The sequence below is a fragment of the Xyrauchen texanus genome, chromosome 16 (assembly GCF_025860055.1).
Source record: "Xyrauchen texanus isolate HMW12.3.18 chromosome 16, RBS_HiC_50CHRs, whole genome shotgun sequence".
Taxonomy (NCBI): domain Eukaryota; kingdom Metazoa; phylum Chordata; class Actinopteri; order Cypriniformes; family Catostomidae; genus Xyrauchen; species Xyrauchen texanus.
Genome location: NC_068291.1, coordinates 17,061,782 through 17,086,528, shown reverse-complemented (window position 1 = coordinate 17,086,528; position 24,747 = coordinate 17,061,782). Strand labels below are relative to the sequence as shown.

The window sequence follows — 24,747 nt, the reverse complement described above, 5'->3', positions numbered from 1 at the left end:
GCAGCTTTCCTCAGACAGCTGCACTGGGCATCGGGGAATGTAACTGAGGTCAACTTCGCCTCCACCCGTCGGGGGTGGAGGGAAGCTGTGAGAGAGACAGAGCCAAGTTTAAAGTTCATTATCCTACCAATACCAAACGTTGTGATTTTGAATATTATAGAGGCAATTTCATCGTTCAACTTACCTGCAGTTGTCTCTGTGTCTACTCCATTAGCATAATAGTATGAACACAGAAACACGTACCTCCCACAGGAAAAGATGATGTGGGATTCCCGCCGAAATACATTTACAGTAATTTGCTGTATTTAGTTACAGTTTGTTACTGTATTAATTAGATAGATAGTCATTTACTGTCATTAATGAGGGACGTAACAGAAATTACCCATTATGCAATGCATATTACAGCTAAATATTGTATTTACTTGTCATTTTACAGTTATTTACCCTATAAACTACAGTAATGGTTAACAGTGCATGACTTTGTCTTGTGTAAGTCCCCTTTGGATGAATCTCCCATATCAGGCCTTCTCTCCTCTTCACCTGTGTGAGTGTGACTGTCTGAGCACCAGTGGGCGGGGCCAAGGGTGCAATGTGGAAAAATAGTTTTGTTGGAAGAATCATATGCAGATGTATAAGTTCCACAAATTCCAAATGGCCGGTTTCTAGAGCCTGTTTTAAATATATGCTCTTTTTCTTTTAAGGAGGAGGTTTTCAGTTCTGAAATGTACAGAATGTTTTTATTGTACAATTACCTCCTATATGTCAAAAGACCAAGGAAATTTTGACCCCTTTAATGTTGGTTAATGTCAATTTCAGCATATAAAAACACATTTTATAATCAAAAGTTGTATGTTAACTTCAGTTAATGCACTATGAACTAGCATGAACTAACAATGAACAATTGTATTTTTATTAAATAGCAATAACAAAGATGAATAAATGGTGTAAAAAACATATAGTTCATTGTTATTTCATGATGCTAATGCATTAACTAATGTTAAATGGATATTCTGGGTTCAAGACAAGTTAAGCTTAATCAACAGCATTTGTGGTGAAATGTTGATTACCACAGGTGACATGGTTCTTTCACTCTCTCTAATATCTTTATTTTCACTCACTCTAATATTTTTTGTACGCAAATAAGTGTACACACACACACAAGTGCAGGCTCGGCTCTTTCTGGATCACCCTTTAAATCACTCTCCGCTCTCAAAACAGCTGTTAGAGGTGATTTCCCACAGGTGCAAACCTTTACCGCACTCACTCTTCACAGACGTTTCTCGGCCATGCCCCCATCTCCACATACCCCCATTGCCCAACTCAGGCCAGGCAGCCATCCGGCCTGTCACTTACTCCCTCCCCCTATTTCTGGAGAGGAAATCCACAACAGCCATATGCCTCCAGCTTATGGACCATCTCAAACTTAGAAGGCTGGAGAGCTAGATACCAATGGGTGATCCGCGCATTGGTATACTTCATGCGATGGAGCCACTAGAGTGTGGCGTAGTCACAACAGAGGGTGAAAGCATGCCCCAACAGATAGTACCGGAGGGTGAGGACTGCCCGCTTGATGGCAAAACACTCCTTCTCAATTGAGCTGTACTTAGTCTCTCTCATCGAGAGCTTGCAACTAATGTACAGCTCAGGGCGCTCTTCTCCCTCCACCATCTGGGATAGTACCGCTCCCAAAAGGTAGAGAGAAGTCAGGATAGTGCAATAACAGCCCGCCACAGAGTGCAGCTTTTACTTGCGTGAACGTTCTATCCACTGGACCGGATTTGGTGCCCTCATTTTAGGAAGATCAGTCAGCAGGCTTGTGACGGTTGAATAATTAGTCACAACTTTGGTCTTAGGTCTTGGGCAGGCTACAATCACTGCAGCTTTATCAATTTGCCATGAGTAAACGACTTAAGGACAGCCCTCAAATGCTGCAGGTGTCGCTGCCAATCATTACTGTAAATGATGATATCATCCAGATAGGTAGAGGCATAAGCAGCGTGCGGTCTCCCTCTCTGGAAAATGTCAACATTTTAGGAGATTTAGGTGGTATATAAGACGTGCTCCACATCTATCCATTAGTTTAACCTCATAATCAATTTCCCCAACTCGCTGTGTGACCTCAAAGGGTCCTTGCCACTTGGCGAGTAATTTAGAGCTCGATGTGGGGAGTAATACAAGGACTTTATCTCCCGTTGCAAATTCCCATAGCCAAGTACCCCTATTATACAGCCAGATTTGACATTCTTGAGCCTGGAGCAAATTCTCATGCGTTATTTGCCCCAGTGTGTAGACTTTTGCTTAAACGTATTGCATTGAGTTTTTGTTGTTTAAAGGTCCCTCCTCCCAATTTTCCCGTAGGACGTCGAGCACGCCACGTGACGGACGTACAATATTTAAAATGGGGAGAACCCGGTGGAGGCTTGCTGGACATCTTGCACTACAAATAATAGGGGCTTGAGCCACTTGCCCCAATTACAGGCATCTTAGTGCACAAACTGACGAATCGTAGTCTTTAGTGTGTGATTACATCATTCAACCAAGTCGTCTGTTTGGGGGTGGTAAATGCTGGTCCGAATCGATTTAATCCCTAATAATTCATACAGTTTGCATAGTGTATGTGACATAAATGTTGTGCTCTAACTAGAGAGGATTTCTTTCGGCATCCCCACTCGGGAGATTATTCTGAAGAGTGCCTCTGCAAAACTACATGCTGAGATGTTGCGCAGAGGCACTGCTTCCGGTTATCACGTTGTGTAGTCCACCAGAACCCAAAAAAATTGATGCCCATTTGCCATCCGCTCTAATGGCCCGACAAGGTCCATGCCAATTCATTAGAAGGGGCAAACGGGAAGGCATGGTATGATGCAAGACTGAGAGACACGTGGCAATACAGAAACAAAACAAAGCCATGTGCTCTCACAAAACCCAAACACCCGAATGGCATGAGCATATCATCAAGACAATGAGGCAATATACACTCATGCCAACCAACAGACAAGATGAGAAAATGCATAGCAATGCCAAACAAAGCAATGCCATGCATTCCCACACTAGACAGAAACTGAACATACATCGTGAGGCAAACTCCATGCGATGCATGCAACAGGCGACAAAATAAGACAGGACAGCTGTGTGAGAGTTTGTCCTCACACAAACCCAACACCCCAGACCGAAGTGACCGAACCTCAGCACAACGTGAAGACAGCTTAGGACCCGGGTGCGCAACACGAAGCGCGTCCGTGGTTGCGAGAGACAGACATAAACGACTGACGTGAGTGCACGCTGCCAAGATGACAAGCGCAATGCACTCACACCAATAACAGACCAAAACCAAAAACTGAACCAGACAGGGAAGTCAGGATGCAGACACCATGCTTTGAACATGAAACAAGACCAACATGAAATAACAACCGAAACTGTGCACTCACACAAAGACAGAAACAAAGCACAAGACAGACACAGAACAATGATGCCACGACCCTGACACACAAAAAGCTGGACTGACAAGAGTTACAGGATCATTACAAGTTGTAAAATTGGCTATAACATTACACACAAAAGGTTAGTAGGCAATTTTATCACACCAAAATCATTTTAACATGCATATTGTTTATGTCTTGTTGTGGGTATACTTTTGAAATAGTAAGTAGTTTAAAGTTTACAGATTGGGCCAATTCACTTTCATTGAAACTGCCTCATTGAAACCTAAATTTAGCTTTTTTTTTAAGAAAAGGAAGGGATAATGTAAATATATTTTTGTGGTAATCAAAGTTATGCCACAAATGCTGTTTATTGAGCTTAACTTGTATTTAACCCGGAATATTCCTTTAACGAATAGCACCTTAGTTTAAAGGGTTATTTATATTTTCAATTTCTTATTTTAATTCCCACGACATTGAGTTATTACCGGTTCACTCTTCTTCTTTTGAGGTTTCTGTGTTGTTATCTGATGATAGCTATAAACAAAAAAGCAGAGAGAAATAATGTAATGAATGAAGAATGTGAATTTTATGAACAGCATCTACAAAGATAGGCCTACCCTAAAAATGCGTGTGACTAAAAATACAAGTATAAGATACAGTCTGTGCTAGGTAGTAATGGATTACGTAATCAGATTACAAAATCCAGTATTTGTAATTGGATTGAATTATGTTTTAAAATACTCGTAATCAGGCTACAGTTACTTTTTATAGATAATATATAAAAAGTATATATTATATACTTATATACTATATTATTTATACAATATAATCATATTCTGACCCTGTAACGCAATAGACTCACAGATGAACATTTTGAGCATGTGCTCCTTTTATGATGCAACAGTAAGATATGCACCAAGTTAAGGAATAGATGATGGACTATCCGGAAGCAGAAATGGTTAAAAGTATTTCATTACTAATTGTTTTTAGATGAAAGCTTTGACCTTTTATACAACTTGATGTCTTTATGTCAACTAGTGTTTTGAATTATAAACTTTGACCATGCACTGTCATTGCTGTCAGATTGAATGATTATTTCATTCATTTAATGTGAATGCACTTTCTAAAATATGTCATAAGGTGCTCTTTTAGGGGGGCTCTTTTTGTTAGTAATAAAGAATTGAATACATTTTCTTCCTCTTAGTACTTTTATGTAGATGCAATTAAGATGTTTTAATTCATTATTAGGTCTTTCTTCACATACTAACAACACATACAGAATGTTGTGGGTCACTCACAAACACCACAGCAGTGAAGTTTACTCTCCTGTAAATAAATGGCGTCATTAACATCATGTGGGGAATTAACTTACTCCAATTTTTTCAGTCTCTCCGCTCCGGCTGCCACGTATCTCTCTCCGTGCACCAGCTGCTCCAGATCCACAATCCTGTGACCCTCATTAGGGGTGTAAATGTTTCGCACTGCCCCAAAGGGCGCCGTGATGCCTCGAGTGACAGTGTTCAGAAAGCTGTCAAAAGTCGATAATTGGCGTTGATTGATGACAAACCTTCGGCCGGGATAAAAAGCATCTCCGTTCCTGAACACAACAACAGTTTTTGTTGGCGGAGGCTGATGCGACCCCCGGCCCATCGACATTATGAATTATAATAACAACAAGCCCCCCAAAAAATAATGCACGTTATTTTAACCGTTTACAACAGAAAGTTATTTGAATCGCTGGTTTCCGTTTGCTTGAGGCAGCTGTTTGGACGAGTTTCCATAGTAACGGAGTTAAAATTCCTAAAAGCGCGAAGGCCCCTCAGTAAAAATATACATGGAATCGTCATCGTTTTATCTGTTTGTAAATTTAAATAAGTATACCATTTGTTCTACTTTAGTCTATGCAACACACTAGCAGTATCGCTTTAATTGGTTTAGGTTAGACAAGCCCCAAACAATACATTAAATTTTAATCAGTGTATTACTTACTCATGTCGTAGGAGACGTTGTAGGTAAACTTGATAAATATATATATATATATATATATATATATATATAGTTTTATCGTCTATGTGTTAACCTTTTTCAGTGTGATTTCATGGCTGATGTTATCACTTACGAAATTTGGTTTGGGGCTAATTGTTTATGAACGCAAAGCCATAAACTAGGTAACTTATGCTATTGTCTGTCTGTTAGCTCTGATAGGCAGTGAAGGATATCAATTTACACAAGCAGGTTGCTTGAATGCGTTTGTAAAGTTTAGTCTAAGGCCTATTATGAAATTCAAGAACACTCTGCATCATTAAAGATTTATTGGGGAAATGTGTTCTGCATGCAACTGGAGGTATACAGATTGCCACTTTGCCACAAATGAATCAGATTTCCTGCCTGCTGTTATATTTTTCATGCATAGTTACATCCAGGACGGTTTGACCTTCAGAATCAGAATCAGTGTGTAGAGCCAGCCGTGATCCATAGTGGGCGCCAATTTACAACTTAAAAGCTTTATGGTGCACAAAAATTGAAGTGGTTTTTCTTTTAGTAGTATTAATAAGTTTACATAAGAAGAATGGAGACCCTTCAAAGAGTAATACAATTAGAGATTTATAAAAGCACACACCAAAACATAAACGTGCGCACACACGCACGTTGGTCTACCTATCATTAGGAGGACTTTCCATAGACATAATTATTTTTATATTGTACAAACTATAGATTTTATCCCCTAAACCTAACCCTCACAAAATGTTCTACATTTTTACATTTTTAATAAAACATCGTTTAATATGTTTTTTAAGCTATTTGAATTATGGGGACACTAGAAATGTCCTCATAAACTGCAATAATAGCATAATACACTTGTAATTACCAGTTGTAACCTAAACATTTGGTTTGGTTGTAATCCATCCAAACCGCCCGCACACACACACAAACACACACACACACACAAACAAATAATAATAATAATGTTAAGACAAATTGTTTATGATCAAAAAATGTATAATGATTTGATATTTATTTTGTGAAATCAAGACAAACAACTGAAATACACAGTTGCCCAAAAAAGTATTTGGAAAATTGTATGGCCCAATATTAGATAATAAAACACAGAATTAAGTGGCATTTATTGGAAGAAAAAAAAAAAAGCACAATTTTCAAGAATAACATTGCACAATATGAATGTTGTAAGATGTATATTATAAAACAGTGTGTATACTGTTCAAAGTTTATTCAAAAAGTATTTTGGCACATTCTGGTCATCAGATGTTAGATGAACACGTCCATAATTAATATGATGAACACATTAATTGTGAATTTAAAGGGCTAGTTCACCCCAAAATAAAAATGATCTCAGAATTTACTCACCCTCATTTCATCCCAGATGTGTATTACTTTCTTTCTTCTGCTGAACACAAACAAATATTTGTATAAAAATATCTCAGCTCTGTAGATCCATACAATGCAAATGAATGGTGGCCAGAACATAAAGGCAGCATAAAAGTAATCTGGGAGTAAATGAGAGAGAAATTTCATTTTTGAGTGACCTATCCCTTTGAGAGTCACTGACAATATATCCGCCTTGACACCAGTTGATTAAAAGCAACTACATGATTTGTTTGTAGATACCACTTGATTATATATTTTGAAATCATGCAATTAAATCTATACATTTTTAAGTGTGGCTTTGGTGTCCAAATACTTTTTGAGGACACTGGAAGCAGGATGCTGAATCCCTGGTGTATTAAGTATCAGAAATAACTTAAAAACGTTTAATACTATAACACAGAATGGTAAAAAAAAAAAGGTAAACTATGCAAAGAAGGCAATCAATCAGTATTTTTAATTATGTTACATATTATTTTCATGTCATCATAAAAGCAGTATATTGGTAGACAGGAAAATCTTCAGTAGCTACTGTGTTGATTTTCATTTAAAATTCAGCCTTATTGAATTGATCTCTTTAATACTTTGCAATTATTAACCTTTCTTGTTCACTTTCCTGACTAGATGCATAGTGCAGCTCATACACTGTCCTTGTCAAACTCACACACAAAGTACATGGTGAGGTGACAAGCTACATCAATCCACTCGCCTGAAGACACCATCTCAACACAGTCCTCTTCATCATAAGCGTTGTTTGGCTCCCCCTCCCTCCACTTGCTGAAAGTGGTCATGGGTGAGCGCTCCACATATATAAAATGGCCTTCTCGTTCCAGGTCATTAATACCGATATACACTCTGCTAAGGCCAGCATCAGTGATGTAGCCAGCGATGGCTCTGTTGGCCGCTGCTTCTTTGGGCATGGCCAGGTGTCCACCACGCCCCTGACAAAACACCTCAGCATCCCTGTAGCGTTTTTCCTCCTTCACCAGCAGATACACCTTGCTTTCAGTCTCTTTGGCACCAGCAACAGCTGCGGGGGAGGGCAGTGCTGAAAAATGAGGATCTGAATTTCTATAATCACACTGCAGCACCCAATTCAGACAAGTGCATTCTGACAGTTGGACAAAAGAGCTTCTGGCTAATTGCTAAATTCTTTTGTCTACATTCATTCACCCTGTACATAAAAAAAGAACTACTGTATGAATTAACTGACAGGTGCGATGCATCTGAATGATCAAATATATTATTTGAATATCGTGCTTCATGAACAGCAGCAGAGAGTGCACACAGTTTGTTTTTCTTTTTTGCTGTCATGTAGTTTCAGGACATACCATTTTTAATGAACTTCAGCTCATTGGTTAATTGTGCCACTTGAATGTCTATTTCACCAATCATCTTCCGTAATGGTGCACATTCACAGGGGAGCCCTGAGGAGATGAGTTTGTTAGTAGACCATTCACATGAACAGTCCAAGCATTAAACTGATTCCTAATGAGTTCAATCCAATTATCAAATCTTAACTTAATTCTATACCTGGTTCACCATCTGGGCCCTTTGGTCCTGGATCTCCTATATCACCTTTTAAACCTAGAAAAAAGAAAGCACACAGTATTATTAAGCACTTAGATAAAACAGTATAATTAATTTCAAAATTGCAACTTCAATTAAGTTACCTTTGAGTCCAGAGGGGCCCATCTTCCCATAACGTCCCATGATGCCTTTTTGGCCTTTGAGTCCAGGGGGGCCTAAATAACAAAAATAATCTTCTTTTTCACTTTCCTTAAATTACCAATATATGCACATAAATGTAATATGTTTGTACAAAAATAGCAATAAGCATGTGATGTGAATTGAAGAATGTAGTAATTCTCAGAATTTGATTCCCTTGTTTATACACTCACCTAAACGATTATTAGGAACACCATACTAATACTGTGTTTGACCCCCTTTCGCCTTCAGAACTGCCTTAATTCTACGTGGCATTGATTCAACAAGGTGCTGAAAGCATTCTTTAGAAATGTTGGCCCATATTGATAGGATAGCATCTTGCAGTTGATGGAGATTTGTGGGATGCACATCCAGGGCACGAAGCTCCCGTTCCACCACATCCCAAAGATGCTCTATTGGGTTGAGATCTGGTGACTGTGGGGGCCATTTTAGTACAGTGAACTCATTGTCATGTTCAAGAAACCAATTTGAAATGATTCAAGCTTTGTGACATGGTGCATTATCTTGCTGGAAGTAGCCATCAGAGGATGGGTACATGGTGGGCATAAAGGGATGGACATGGTCAGAAACAATGCTCAGGTAGGCCGTGGCATTTAAACGATGCCCAATTGGCACTAAGGGGCCTAAAGTGTGCCAAGAAAACATCCCCCACACCATTACACCACCACCACCAGCCTGCACAGTGGTAACAAGGCATGATGGATCCATGTTCTCATTCTGTTTACGCCAAATTCTGACTCTACCATCTGAATGTCTCAACAGAAATCGAGACTCATCAGACCAGGCAACATTTTTCCAGTCTTCAACTGTGAGCTCTTGCCAATTGTAGCCTCTTTTTCCTATTTGTAGTGGAGATGAGTGGTACCCGGTGGGGTCTTCTGCTGTTGTAGCCCATCCGCCTCAAGGTTGTGCATGTTGTGGCTTCACAAATGCTTTGCTGCATACCTTGGTTGCAACGAGTGGTTATTTCAGGCAAAGTTGCTCTTCTATCAGCTTGAATCAGTCGGCCCATTCTCCTCTGACCTCTAGCATCAACAAGGCATTTTCGCCCACAGGACTGCTGCATACTGGATGTTTTTCCCTTTTCACACCATTCTTTGTAAACCCTAGAAATGGTTGTGCGTGAAAATCCCAGTAACTGAGCAGATTGTGAAATACTCAGACCGGCCCGTCTGGCACCAACAACCATGCCAAGCTCAAAATTGCTTAAATCACCTTTCTTTCCCATTCTGACATTCAGTTTGGAGTTCAGGAGATTGTCTTGACTAGGACCACACCCCTAAATGCATTGAAGCAACTGCCATGTGATTGGTTGATTAGATAATTGCATTAATGAGAAATTGAACAGGTGTTCCTAATAATCCTTTAGGTGAGTGTAAGTCAATATGATGAATCAATTAAGACATCTTGATCAGATTACCTCAAACATTCTAAAAAAAAATTATTTGTAAGTTTTAGGGGTCCATTTAGAGCCTAGGGCCTAAATGTTGTTTGTGCACAAATTGGGCATTGAAATGCGCATACACAGTTTCCCACTCACATTTAGGTATTTCTAAAATGTGCACAGACTATGCACCATCCACACAATATGTTACTGGTGTGTGGGAATTGCTGACATAAACTGGTTAAGTAATGAACTGAAAAGACTGAAAACTCCACTTTTCATACAATAACCCACATTAAGAATAACAAGTATGGAGTTAAGCACTCGAATCAGAAGTAACTGTTATGCAGCCAATATTAGGCTATGTACATTTTAGTAACACCTTATTTTACAGTGTCCTTGATATACATATTACATGTAACGACTATTGTAGTAACAGTAAATTATGCATATTTACAAGCATCTAATCCTATAGTAAGTACATGTTGTTAATTCATTTTACTCAGTACTTACGTGTATAATTGCACTGTAACAAGGACACAGTAAAATAACCTATAACCTAAATGTTTTTTTAACTAATTGAAAATACATTAACTGAATACATTATACACTAACTGAATCATAAAGGGAATTTTGCACAGGTTCTGGAATAAATTACGTTTTATAAACCTTTTAAAACTTTTGTGTGTGCGCAAATTCTGACTTTTGTGCATAAGCACACATTTAGGATGAAAAATAATCGATTATTTCAAATTTGCACAAAAGGAAGTTCCAATCGAAATTTTGGGAGGAGCTTGTTCATCTTGGCCTGCCAATCATTTTCCAAGGATAAATAATACCGAGCAGTAATCACAACAGACTTGCCCCCCCCTAATATTTAGATATGGCCAAACTGTCCCCCTACCACAATAATGTATATTCTTGTTGCTGTTCAGCGGCAGTCCATTATGCACCGCTGTTTAAATGTCATCAAGTTGTTGCATGGATTTGTTTTTTAAAAAGGTTAAATATTTAGCATGCTCAGCGCTTACCAATGTAATTTGATCAAACAAATAAAAAAGGCGGAACTCACTTTTCATAGAAGCTCAGCGAGAACCTCGTGGAATATTCCAGCATCACGCATCAAGTTCAGCAGTTCAGATTAAGAATATTAGTGCCAAAATGTAAGTATCTAACTAAACATACTATATTTGCTATTTTATGATAGAAGTGTTGAATAGACTGATAGAAATGACCAAGGATGCAAACCACTCACCTTTTGCCGATATTCGCCAAACCCGATCTTACGAGAATTTGTCACAATAGCATGAGGTGATGAATATGTACAAAATCGTACAAGTTATACACCCACCAATGAGAGACGCATCCCTCGTGTCTTTGTAGTTCCTGATGTGGCATTTGTTCTGTGTTAATCCAAAACTGTGTTTTTCGGAACTTTAACCCAGCCAATAAAGTGTAGTGTTTGTAGTGTAACACCATATTACCGTACCATAAAACCTACCCAGAGTGTAAACATGATATTAATGTTAAAAGTCTGATGTGTAATACAGAAAAAAGTGACACATGTGGGTTCCAAACACATGTTTGTGAACCGTATGTGATTGGTTGATGTATAAGTTGTACCTTTTCATACTAATTGGTTAGAATATGTCATGTACAGTTCCTGATTCGTAATGTGATTCGTATTTGTGAATGTGAAAACGTTAACCGAGCAGTTTTCAGCATTTCAGGCATAAGTCAAAGAGCGAATGTGTGAAAATTGTGAATGAACTGTATGAATGTGGTTATCTGGCTAGCTTTTGAATTTGTCTAAAAATATTTACTTGACATTCTTTTAGAAAAATATCCATGAACTTTAAGTTTAACACCCTCAGATTTGAAATCAAACACAGAAAGACCTGTGACTTCGACTTTATTGTGTTTTTACCTTTGGGCAAGAACAGTGTCATATATTTTTTATGAAAATATTATTTTCAAATAATTTACAATAAATTTGAATTTTTCTAACTATTTTCTTTATGTTTTTAATAAATTCTGATGTTTGGACAACAACCTTCTAAGTGACTTCTTTTAAAAGAAACCAGAGTTCATGAAGTGCAACCAAGTGTTTTGGTTATGTCCTTGTATAATGTGTAGTGTATGTGCATTAAAAATAAAGCCACCAGTTAAAGGTGCAGTATGTAATTATCATGTAATATTAGCCTTTTTTGCCAGTGTGTGAACGGCTTGTAACGCAACTTAAAAAATTAGCCCTTCCTGGACTTCCTAGGTTGCCTATTAAAGCCTGTAGACTGATTTTTATGTGAAGGGAGCATGTCGGTTTTGCCAAAGGATGTGGCGTTTATGCGCGCTCCCGAAAGCCTTGCCACGGAGCCTCTCTTCTGCTATTCAACAGTGACAACTGACAGTCTGCAACACTACATAACATTACCTTAGAAATGTAATCCAGCAAACGTCTGGATCCCAGCACAACACCAACTCCGACTAAGCCAAAAAAAAAAAAAACATTTATCTACTATATCCTAGCTGATTAAGCGGGAACGGGATAGTGGTCGAGCGAAAACTAGAGTGAACATCGGCAGGGCATTTGATTCCAGGAGGGATCTTCGTTTGGTTTTGGGGATCAAAACCGACCCTGAATTGGCTACTTCTTATTGGATAGATAAGCTTACATTACTGCAAAGCATTTGAAATATAGTGCCATAAGGATTGATCTGTGTCATTTTAGCTAACTTGATCTTGCCTGCTTACACTGATGAATTGCAAGCTACCTTGCTTCGTTACTTTCAAATAATTTCAATGATTTTCTCTTTATACAAAAAGTCAGATATACAGGATAAATTTAAGCTAATACGCTGGTTTCTTGATTGTAGTACAACATATGACATACAAAACATACAATAGTGCAACATAACAGTGCAACAGTAAACTGTCTGGTATATTTTGGTAGTATGTAGCTGGATGTGTGTATCAGTATGCTATGTTAGCTGATAAGTAGTTTTAGTTTAGTCTCAAAGTTTGTAGTAAAACAATGAAAACTGTGTAATTTTAATTATGCTACCTCATCTGTCAGCATGATGCCGGTGAATCACGGTCAGTCTCTTTGTACGTTACGTCATTGTTTTGGCCAATGCTCACTCGTTTGCGTCCCAATGGGGTGTGCACGAGAGCGAGCATGAGCACTAGGTAACTGGCTGCAGTTCACTAAACGGCCACAGGTGTCACTAATAACAAGGGCTTCTGAATCTTACATACTGCACCTTTAAAGGAGTAGTTTACCTAAAAATGAAAAATATACTTACCCTTACGTTATTCCAAACCATATGCTGTTATTTTTCTACATTATTTATTGTATCTGTAAACAATAAGACAGAAGTCTTCTCTGGGGGTAGTAAATCTAAAAAGAGTTACAGAGTTTGGCAACCACTGATCTAGGCTGTAAAATATTAAATAGATTAGTTCCTCTAGCCCAATACATGCATTTCTCAGTTCTTGCCATATTGAATATTGCAGGCTACAAGGTGATTTCCTTTTTAGGCACTGCACAAATCTAATTTGTGGCAAAGACTACTGTATGTGTGAGTTGATGACATTGCTTGTTATTTATATACTGTACATTAATAATATGCTAGTTGCAGGGATGGATTACCAACCGGGCCAATGGGGCCAGTGCCCAGGGGCCCTTGACTACCAGGGGCCTTTGTGCTTTAAGGTTGCGCAACCTAGTTTGGCGATCCCCCCCACACGAAAACCCATCAACCAATGGGTTATTAAAACAATTATTACAGTAATTAAAATACACTATAATAGAATTAAATTAACCATACAAAACAGGGTTTAGCATTACCTGCCTCTCCAGGTGGCCCTACTCTCCCAGGTCTTCCAGGTGCTCCTTTCTCTCCTTTCTCCCCTGCTTCACCTGCAGGACAGAGGATAAACAATGTCATAATAATGTGGATAACAGAGAATTACACACTGGGAGCCATCTTTTTGCAACCAGACTATTGTAAAAGAAGTCTGGTTGAGAACTTCAGGAGTCAGTGTAAATGAAATAATGTGATATCTTAGGTGTAATACCTTTAAGTCCAGGTACAAGGATCTGTACAGAGCATGGTTCTTCTGGCATGTGCTGAGTGTCAACTGAACTCAGTAGTGTCAGACTTAGCATAGTGACCAACACACAAGCCACCAGCTTTTCTCCACCCATACTGGAAACAAACAGATGGCTTTTGGTATTGGCGAAAATTAGTGACCAACATAACATTGATTATACAGACATTGTCTGCAACAAAATGCCAGCACTCTGCAATCTATTACAGTACACTAGCTATTGATATTGCATTCACAAAGACTTTGGTGCTAACTGTAATGATTGCAATACAGGTGTTTAAATAATCATTTAATATTATCTGAAGGATATGTGTTTAAGTGTGCTATGATGGAAATCGAAATCATATTTTCCGTGCCACTTCTACTACTAAAAAGACTGAATAATAGACAACGTGTCCATAGTGAATGGAAAGTAAATATCATCGTTAAAAGAGATGAATTGGTCTTGTGCCATGGATGCACAAACACGCTACCTTAGTTATACAGTAACAAGACCACATTGACAGAAGGTAAAACATTTACAAAGCAAATAAACAAATACCAACACCAACACGTACCTGTCTCATACACACAGGAACCCATTGTCCAACTCAATTTCAAAGCTGATAGTAAACAGGCAATAACTAACTTTAAAAGCAACATTTGGTGTTGTCTGTGCCACCTTTATTGCTTTTAAAATGGACTTACCTTGTTTTGAATTCCAAAGCACACTAAATAACAAGCAGCAGACGCAGCATGCATATGGACCCAAGTGAGTTAATGGAGGTTTGCTCACTGGTGGTCTCTCTGACATTTCTCATTTCATGCACCCTGCAAGAAACAGGCCTGAGAGTGAGCAAGTACATGTAAACACAGAGATAAGAGAGCGGCATTGAAATACTCCTCTCTGATAATTCCATGGGAATGCATCAGGGTCAGTGACAGTACTACTTTTAACACATACCATTATTGCAACAAACATTCAACATCAAAAACATTCTAAATATTCAAGAGTTTTAAATAAAGGAATAGTTCACCCAACATTTTTAATACGCTCATAATTTTCTCACCCTCAGCCATCCCAGATGTGTATGACTTTCTTTCTTCTGCAGAACACAAACAAAGATTTTTAGAAGAATATTTCAGCTCTGTAGGTCCATCTTTGTTTATGTGTTCAGCAAAAGAAAGAAAGTCATACACCTCTGAGATGGCTAAAGGTGAGTAAATGATGAGAGAATTTAAATTTGTGGGTGAACTATCCTTTTAAGTTTAAATGTGGAATTTTAGACATTTTGTGGTGTTAAATTTATTTTTTTAATTTGTTATAGTTTTTACTTTGCTGCCAAGCAAATAATATTGCCTTATATAAATAGTACACTACAATATGAATGTACAGAAAACATACATGGAAGTTTCATGAAAGCTCCATGGATTTAATTAGGGGCATGCAGGATGAGGTCAGCATGGATAAAGTTATGCTGCAGTTTATGCTTTGGATCACGGGGTGGCAGTAAATATTTGTCTGTGTTCCATCTGAAAGAAAAAAATAAATACAAAATAAATAAAATATATATACTGGCTATTATAATGATGTAATGTTTGGTTAAATTTGGTGATGTTTGCATTTAAATGAAACAATTATTTTATCATAAAGGAATATATACATATGTATCACTGTAAAAACACATGCAAGTAAATGACAATAAAGATAAGATTCACCCGAGCTGCTATTTTTAGTCAAAGAACTACTAAACAAGCTTAATAAAACCATTAATGTTTCATTCATCTCTACTTCTCTATGGTGCTCTTCTCTTGTGTTGCTAAGGAATATCCTTTCCCTTGGTAACAAAAACTAACATGATAACATGATGAGAAAATAATCTGTAACCTGAAATTGAAATTGTGCTGCAGCACAGTTATCACACTGATTCACAGCACTTCTGCAGTGACACGGCATGCTGAAAACACTGATCTGATTTTTGGGTTCGTATACAAAGTGGTCCATCTGTATTGAAAGGAATATTCTGGGTTCAATACAAATAAAATTGACAGCATTTGTGGCATAATGTTGATTACCACAAACATTTATTTCACCCTGTCCCTCGTTGTCGAAGCAAAAATCTATGTTACAGTACAGCCAAGATTCCAAAAAACTAACTTTATGCTTTTTTGAGTATATATTCCATAGGACTGGACTAGTTGTTATAACAAGGGCTGCATATTAGCAACTATAAGATTGTTTTTTGTCAAAAGTCTAATTACACAAATGTGTGTTCCCTTCAGCAGAGGGTCTGTATGTTGCTTTAAAACACCTAGTTCAAAACACCCTTAAAGGAATATATTGGGTTCAGTACAAGTTAAGTTCAATCAACATTATTTGTGGCATCATGTAGATTACCACAAACAATTATTTTGACTCGTCCCTCCTTTTCTTAAAAAAAAAAGCTCAAATCGAAGTTAAAGTGAGGCACTTACAATGGGTTGAGGGTTTTTAGAGGGTTTAAAGGCAGAAATATGTAGCTTATAATTTTATAAAAGCACTTACATTAATTCTACTGTTAAAACACATGTATTATTTGAGCTGTAAAGTTGTTTAAATCATCATTTTTAGTCATTTTAGGGGTTCTATCATTTTTATTGTCATTTTAAGTGATTTTATGAAACTAAAATTATGTTAACATGCATATTGTTTATGTCTTGTGGCAAAACTTTTGAAACAGTGATTATTTTAACATTAAGAAATTGGCCCACCTTCACTTCCATTGTACACTGTCAACCTCACTGTCAGCCCTGGACTGGGAAGATAAATCTGTCCGGGACTTGACAGAGCAACTGGCCCAAAAGTTGTTGAGCGGGGGTGGGGGGGTTTGGGTAGGGGGTGTTGGGCCAAGAGTTGTTGAGTGGTGGAGGGGGGGTTGTTGAGCAAAGCATTGTTGTGTGGGGTGGGGGTGTTCGCTGTCCATTTCTGGGCCATTTGGCCCGTTTTGCGGCAGACACACCGGCCTGCTCAATTTTCCTGATGGCCAGTCCTCTCCTGATCGGCCCCAAGTGCGTCGGCCCACTGGGAAAATGCCCAGTAAACCAGATTACCAGTCCAGCCCTGCTCACTGTAACCTCGATTTTTGCATTTCTTTAAGCAAAACGTATCGGTTACCTAACGTAACCTCGGTTCTCTCTAGATGAGGGAACGAGTATTGCGTAAGCTAGCTTACGCTACGGGAAAGATTCATCTTTTCTGAGATATTGAAGCCAAAAAATTATCCTTAATTTTTGTATCCATTGTCAACGCAGTGCGGCAGCTGCAGACCTTGAGCGGGCTATCTAGCGAGCTCATAGGTTGCTCTGCGGCAACTGCTGCAGCCTATAGACGAGCTTGGGCGAACTCGCATCCAATGAGAGGTGTCCGCGCGCTCACTGCATCAAAGCCCGCCAAAATGGGCGTGACTAGAGTGCATATAAGCGTAGTTCGTAGGCTGGAACCCTGGTTTTCATTGACTGAAGCGAAAAGTCGCTCGTGGCGCGAGCACGGCCGGCTACGCAATACTCGTTCCCTCATCTAGAGAGAGCCGAGGTTACATTAGGTAACCGATACGTTCTCTTACGAGAGGTTCTCTCGTATTGCGTAAGCTAGCTTACGCTACGGGAACCCATTGTCAACGCCGTGCGTGCCAAGCATCCACTGTATGAGCCCCAGGGAATTAAGGGGGGACCCGGGGGAGCCCTTATGAGTGGGGAAATAATATTTGGCCGGCAAGAATGCGGGTCATTGATTGTGTAATACATAAGCACATAGTGGGAAGGGAACGACAGAGCGGCGGTGCCGGTCTGTGTGGAATGTGACCCATCAGTGCAGCTCACCAGGGGAGCTGTAGCGTATTAAACCGCTAGTAGTTTTGCCTGCAGAGCGGGCTCTTTCATATTGTAAAATCTGACAAAGGTGGAGGGGGAAGTCCATCCCGCTGCCACACATATGTCGTGAATGGAAATCCCGCTGGACCATGCCCACGAGGATGCCATGCCTCTAGTGGAGTGAGCCCTAATGCCCAACGGGCATGGCAGGTCTTTTGACGCGTATGCAGCAGCAATAGCGTCCACTATCCATCTAGATAGTGTCTGTTTCGAGGCGGCGAGACCTTTGGTGCGCCCTCCGAACGAAACAAAAATCTGCTCAGAGCGTCTGAAAGCGGCGGAGCGCGCAGTATACAATCTCAGTGCTCTGACCGGGCAAAGGAGATTGGCGTCGCGTTCGCTATCGGGTGTTGGTAGCGCCGATAGGGAAATGACCTGTGCTCTGAAAAGAGTACCGATCACCTTGGGAACATAGCCGTGTCTAGGCTTTAAAATGACCTTGGAGTCACTTGGTCCAAACTCAAGACACGCAGCGCTGACAGACAGCGCGTGAAGGTCTCCCACACGTTTGACTGATGACAGGGCAGTCAGAAAAACGGTTTTGAGTGAAAGGTATTTCAAATCCACGGATTGAAGTGGTTCGAAAGGGGGCTTTCATAGTTTCGAGAACTATAGAAAGATCCCAGATAGGAACCGATGGGGGCGCGGGGGTTCATCCTTCTAGCTCCCCTGAGGAAGCGGATGACCAGCTCGTTTTTACCCCATGACTGGCCGTGCAGGGGTTCAGCGAACGCCGCAACGGCCGCCACATACACTTTGAGCGTGGATGGGGATCTGCCCTTATCCAGCAGCTCTTGTAGGAATACGAGCAGCGACGACACCCCACATGTCCGCGGGTCCAGGTCTCTGTCGGTGCACCATTTTGAGAACACAGACCATTTTGACGCATAGAGTCTTCTCGTGGAAGGAGCTCTAGTGTGTATGATGGTGTTTATTACTCCTTCTGGCAGAGCGACGGGTAGTCGTTGATCACCCACGCATGCAGCGCCCAGCGCTCTGGGTGGGGATGCCAGATTGTGCCGCGAGCTTGAGAGAGGAGATCTGCTCTCACTGGGATGGGCCACGGCGCTGTCAGTGACAGCTGCGTAAGCTCCGGGAACCATGTCTGATTCTCCCAACGCGGGGCTATGAGGAGCACCGAGTGACGCGTTTCCCTGATCCTCTGCATTACCTGTGGCAATAGCGAGACGGGAGGGAAGGCGTAAAGCGGGCGTCTGGGCCAGTCCTGGGCCAGCGCGTCCTCGCTTTTCGAGAAAAATATTGGGCAGTGAGAGTTCTCTTTGGACGCAAAGAGGTCTATCTCTGCTCTGCCGAATAGGTGCCATAACGTCTGGACTGTTTGAGCGTGCAGGGACCATTCCCCTGGGGGAATATTGTCTCTGGACAGTCTGTCCGGGCCGTCGTTCAGGTGGCCTGGCACGTGCGTCGCCCTCAGCGAGCGCAGGTGGCACTGGGACCAACTCAGTATGCACAGCGCCCTGACGGTTTAGGTAGGATACCACAGATCTGTTGTCCGAACGGACCAGGACGTGGTGACCCTGAATGACCGGGAGAAAGCGCACGAGCGCGTACTCGACCGCTATCATTTCCAGACAATTTATGTGAAGGAGCTTTTCCTGAACTGACCATAGGCCGAAAACCGGAGAGCCCTCGCAGACCGCGCCCCAACCCATGTTGGACGCGTCTGTCAAGATGACTTTTCGGCGAGATACAGCTCCCATTGTCACTCCCCGCTGATACCATTCGGCCACTGTCCAGGGCTGCAGAGCTGATATACAGGTCTGAGTCACCTTGATGGGCTGGCGGCCTGTGGCCCAAGCCCGGCGAGACGCGCGGGTGTTTAGCCAATGCTGAAGCGGGCGCATGTGCAGTAAACCCAGCTGAAGTACTGCTGCGGCTGAGGCCATGTAACCTAGCACTCTCTGGAATTTCTTCAGAGGCGTGAGGCTGTTCATCTGAAAAGATGCGGCTAGTCGCTGAACACGGCGCGTGCGCTGTGTAGATAAGCGAGCCGTCATTGCCACGGAGTCTAGTTCTATTCCAAGGAAGGAAATTGTCTGACTGGGCTGTAGTGAGCTCTTGGTCCAATTGACTGCAAGACCCAAACTGTTCAGATGGCTGAGGAGAACTGCTCTGTGAGACAGAAGCTCCATATGTGACTGTGCCATAATCAGCCAGTCGTCCAAATAGTTCAAAATTCGCAAACCCTGACTCCACAGGGGTGCGAGCGCCGCATCCATGCACTTCGTGAAAGTACGGGGTGCTAAGGACAGGCCGAACGGGAGGACGGTGTATTGATAAACCTGGCCGTCGAAGGCGAATCTCAAGAATGGCCTGTGACGGGGATTTATCTGAATCTGAAAGTATGCATCTTTCAGATCGAGAGAAATAAACCAGTCTCTCTGGCGCACATGCGCGAGGAGTTTCCTGATTGTAAGCATTTTGAACGGTCTTTTTGCAAGCACCTTGTTCAAAACCCTGAGATCTAATATGGGTCTGAGGCCGCCGTCTTTCTTGGGAACAAGAAAATAACGGCTGTAAAGCCCCGACTCGCTCAGAGAGGGTGGCACTTTCTCTATGGCCCTTTTGCACAGAAGGCTTGCTATTTCTGAACGAAGCATGCACGCTGCTTCCGTGTTCACAGTGGTTTCGAGCCGCGCTCTGAAGCGAGGAGGGCGGCGATCGAACTGTAGCAAATAGCCCTGTTGTATTGTGCTTAACACCCACTTGGATATCCCTGGAATAGCTTCCCACGCTTTGAAGCGTAACGCTAGAGGGTGAATGGCCAATTCGCTCTGATTGCCGCACACAGAGCGCTGAACAAAATGTGTGAGCGCGTTTAGTGTGTTCATGCATGATTGCTCGCAGACAGCATGAACAGGCTGTTTTGTGAGTGACTTCCCGATTGGAATGAATGGGGAAAGAGTCACATCTGTTACGTGATGCGCAAGCATAGTCATGGGCACGGGACTTACACACAGAGGAATGTTTGCTGGCCGTGTAACAGAGCGGGCAGAGAATGGGCGCGCGCACGTATTCGTGGGCGCATTTATTGACTCTAGCGCTCGAGCGGTTCGTAACCGCTTTATGTGAGCGTGCTCTGGTGGGGACACGAGACATGCAGTGCTTGTGTGCAGAAGTGAACACTGGATTGTGGGCACATTTTCTACACATAGGGCTGGTCGTGTGACAGAGCGGCCAGAGAATGGGCGCGCGCACGCATTTGTGGGCGCCTTCATTGACTCTGACGCTCGAGCGGTTCGTAACCGCTTTATGAGAGCGTGCTCTGATAGGGGCACGGGATGTGTTATGCTTGTGTGTAGGGGCGAACACTGGGTTGTGGGCACATTTTCTACACATAAGACATGTTTGCTCTTTACAAGATTTATTTGGGTCGCCGTGAAAACGGCGTTTGAGTGCAGGCAAGCGGGCAGTGTTACCGGCTTGTTGGCTGCTAAATTCACCACTGTAGTAGCCTGAGAGAAGGGGACTGACAGGGGGCAAAGCTTTGACGGTGGTCCGGCCGCGGCGGGACTGAGCCGTCGTTTGTTCAACAAAGTTAGGAAGACTTCGATTGCTCTGGTTTCAGCGTTACCTTAAATCGAGGCCCGCGGGGGCGGCGGTCTGCGGCGGCTGTCTGAGCGCGATCGAGGGTGGCCGCCCTGTCGACGCTGAGAAGTCTGAGATTGTTGAGCTGGGCGCTGTGAAGAGGCTCGTGCAGGAGGATGATCACGTGAGCGGCCTGCAGAGGAGTTAGCGGGACGAGGCAGAAAGAGATTCATGGCTTGTGTGGCTTTTTGGACCTCTGAAAACCGGTCAATGATACCACTCACCGCGGAGCCGAAGAGACCGGATGGAGAGAGCGGTGCGTTAAGGAACGTAGAGCGCTCTGCTTCTCCCATGTCGGCTAGCGTTAACCACAGATGTCTCTCGGTCACAGTCAGCGCGGCCATGCACTTCCCTATAGCTTGGGCTGCAGCTTTGGTAGCGCGGAGGGCGAGGTCCGTAGCACTCCGTATGTCTGCAACCGCCTCTGGATGCCTACTTTCCTCATCCCACTCCCGCAGAAGGTCCGCTTGGAGGATCTGTAGGACGGCCATAGAGTGCAGAGCAGATGCAGCTTGGCCGGCGGCGGAATAGGCGCGGCCAACACAGGCGGAAGTTGTTCTGCAGGCCTTAGACGGGAGCACTGGTTTAGACCGCCATCTCGCGGAGGGCGGGCAAAAGGTGTGCTGCTACCGCATCCTCGACCAGAGGGATGGAAGCGTAGCCCTTCTCAGTAGCGCCGTCCACCGAAGCAAGAGAGGTGGAGACGTGGGATCGGACCCTGGCCGAGAAAGGCGCGTTCCATGATTTGGAAAGCTCGGCGTGGAGTTCCGGCAGGAAGGGAGCGGCCCGGGTAGCGGGTGCTGCGCAGCGGCGGCTCTGTAGAAAGCAGCCGTCAAGTCTGTTGGGTGCCTGCTCAAGGGGCGGTGACCAGTCGAGCCCGAGGCGGTCAACGGCCTGTGTGAGGAGGCGTGTTAGTTCCCCTTCGACTCCGGCGCGGGTCCTGCTGGATTCCTGGGCCGAGGAGGAGGCGTGTGAGCCTGACCACTCCTCGCTGTCCGAAGCCATGATGGAACAGCCCTTATCCTCCGCTTCTTCGTCCGAGATGGCAGCAGAGCAGCCGCTCGGCGGCAACTACGCGGGTGGGCGGGGAGGGTGAAGGCGATGCTCGAGGGATGGGCTCCGGCGAGGCAATCGCTTCTACCATTGTTTCCGGCAGCCTTTGAGAGCGGCGCTTTTTTCTGCGCGGCTGAACGGAAGGCGGCGCGGCGGCTTCGGTCCTGAGCGCTTCGAGTCGAGCCCGCAGGGTCGACATCGGCAGCTCCTCGCAGAAATCGCATCCACCTTCGGCGAGGGCGAGCTCTGCATGCCCCAGTCCCAGGCAGAGAGCGCAGATGATGTGGCGGTCTCCGGTGCTGAGAGGAGCGCGACATGAGGCGCAAGTGGAGCGAGGCATCTTAAAAAAGACGCTCGTACTCTTTTGTGAAGTTCTTAAGAACTAGCTTGCTTTTAAAAAGGATACGTCGCCGGATGGCGTAGCTCGCAGGACGGCTGAAGGTGGCGAAGACGGCCGGCTTCTTCGAGCGCTGTCCACGCTTGCTTGATGCCCCTCGAACGGCGACGCGGCTTCCAGTTCAGAGATGCGAAGAGCTTCGCTGAAGAGATGAAAATCAGGGTTCCAGCCTACGAACTACGCTTATATGCACTCTAGTCACGCCCATTTTGGCGGGCTTTGATGCAGTGAGCGCGCGGACGCCTCTCATTGGATGCGAGTTCGCCCAAGCTCGTCTATAGGCTGCAGCAGTTGCCGCAGAGCAACCTATGAGCTCGCTAGATAGCCCGCTCAAGGTCTGCAGCTGCCGCACTGCGTTGACAATGGATACAAAAATTAAGGATAATTTTTTGGCTTCAATATCTCAGAAAAGATGAATCTTTCCCGTAGCGTAAGCTAGCTTACGCAATACGAGAGAACCTCTCGTAAGAGAACGAGGGATCAGTCAAAATAAATTTTTGTGGTAATCAATATTATGTCAGAAATGCTGTCCATTGAGCTTAACTTGTATTGAACACTGAATATTCCTTTAAGTGAATTCAATCCTTTAAATTAAAATTTTGATGTAAACATGCTGTAGTGTGTCGTCATTGGGCGATCACTGATTGCTTTGATGACATTCACCTGTGAAAGTTGTACACAAAGGACTTTAAAAGAGAGGTGTGAGGAAGTGAAGAGGTGTGAGGAGGTGGTGACTTGTGGAGAACGTCTTGGCTGTCTCTCGGGGACAATAGGTCCTCCGGAGATGAAGATAGTGAGCTAGTTAGTTGCCTCTGGGTGAGCATAGCGAGTTAGAGGGGGGGGAAATTATTATAGTGTCACCAATTACTTCGGAATTCCACTTGATTGTCATCCACCTGCCATTGAGACTCCGAGCTGGCAAATCCTCTGACGCGAACGTTGAACGGACAATGCGAATGAACTAAATGCCCCGGCTTGTGGATTGGCATCTTCGGCTGCAGATACAGGTTGCTACTGGCACTATCCGCACCATACGGATGGGTCTTCTTGGCCCGTGGAGAGGGAAGTGTTTTTAATTTATTCATGCATGTATGAACTGTTTTGATTGGGTAGCAGACAGCGGGGACAGGGAGGGAGATCGGGGAACGAAGACTGGAGAAACACGCCCTACTTGTAGTCACTGTGTTCTGTGCAGGCTGTATGTTACGTTGACTATAAAACACTGCGTGATGGTTAAGCGTGAAACTCACTGTGTGTAGATGGAGTGATGTGTTGCAGGTTCTCCAGTGTCTCTCTTCCCCTTTCTTCATATCTGTACCCGTGATACTGAGTTTTAGCTTATGTATTTGAAATAAAGTGTAAACCCCTCTAAATTAAACCGGCTGGCTGTTGCGAGTTTTGACCACCGTAGGACTGTCAATGAGATTTATTACAATGCTATAGCTGTTCAGTAAACAAGTAGCCTATAAAACCACACCAGCATACATTTAGAGTACATATAGGGATCTCATCATTTACTCACCCTCATGCCATCCAAGATGTCTATGACTAACTTTCTTCTGCTGAACACAAACAAAGATTTTTAGAAGAATATTTCAGCTCTGTAGGTCAATACTATGCAAGTGAATGGTGGCCAGAACTTTGAAGCCCCAAAAGCACATATAGGCAGCATAAAAGTAATCCATATGACTCCAATGGTTTAATCCATGTGGTGAGCAGGGCGGAGCCGAGCGGTGTCTGGGCAGAGCGAGGCCAGGAAGATAAGTTGTGAA

General features: G+C 42.9%; 2 protein-coding genes across 3 annotated transcripts in view; both read right to left on the bottom strand.

The window, feature by feature from the left end:
* The window catches only part of LOC127656737 (doublecortin domain-containing protein 2), a 66,368-nt gene extending 61,290 nt beyond the window's left edge, over window positions 1-5,078 (bottom strand). The window contains exons 1-2 of the mRNA XM_052145213.1: window positions 4,795-5,078; window positions 3,908-3,956 (exon numbers count right to left, since the gene is read on the bottom strand). Of these exons, the coding sequence (XP_052001173.1) occupies window positions 3,908-3,956; window positions 4,795-5,078 (333 nt within the window). The remainder of the gene's footprint in view (window positions 1-3,907; window positions 3,957-4,794) is intronic.
* Window positions 5,079-6,445: 1,367 nt separating this feature from the next.
* On the bottom strand, window positions 6,446-14,827 carry colec11 (collectin sub-family member 11). Of its 2 annotated transcripts, none has more exons than XM_052145697.1 (7): window positions 14,716-14,827; window positions 13,996-14,126; window positions 13,766-13,837; window positions 8,480-8,551; window positions 8,340-8,393; window positions 8,138-8,233; window positions 6,446-7,854 (listed from the first exon to the last, which is right to left on the bottom strand). In XM_052145697.1, the coding sequence occupies exons 2-7, from the start codon at window positions 14,123-14,125 to the stop codon at window positions 7,445-7,447; spliced, it is 834 nt and encodes a 277-aa protein (XP_052001657.1). In that variant the 5' UTR covers window position 14,126; window positions 14,716-14,827; the 3' UTR covers window positions 6,446-7,444. The 2 variants fall into 2 exon arrangements, with proteins under 2 accessions (XP_052001657.1, XP_052001658.1); XM_052145698.1 differs by having other exon boundaries at window positions 6,446-7,836.
* Between the last annotated feature and the right edge of the window lie 9,920 nt (window positions 14,828-24,747).

Bases quoted from the DNA above. Each gene is read 5' to 3' on its own strand.
- colec11 (XM_052145697.1), bottom strand. From the start codon at position 14,125: ATGGGTGGAGAAAAGCTGGTGGCTTGTGTGTTGGTCACTATGCTAAGT. The intron at 13,838-13,995 runs GTATTACACCTA...TCTGTCCTGCAG, and splicing joins CCTTGTACCTGGACTTAAAG to GTGAAGCAGGGGAGAAAGGA. The intron at 8,234-8,339 runs GTATAGAATTAA...TCATCTCCTCAG, and splicing joins GGGCCCAGATGGTGAACCAG to GGCTCCCCTGTGAATGTGCA.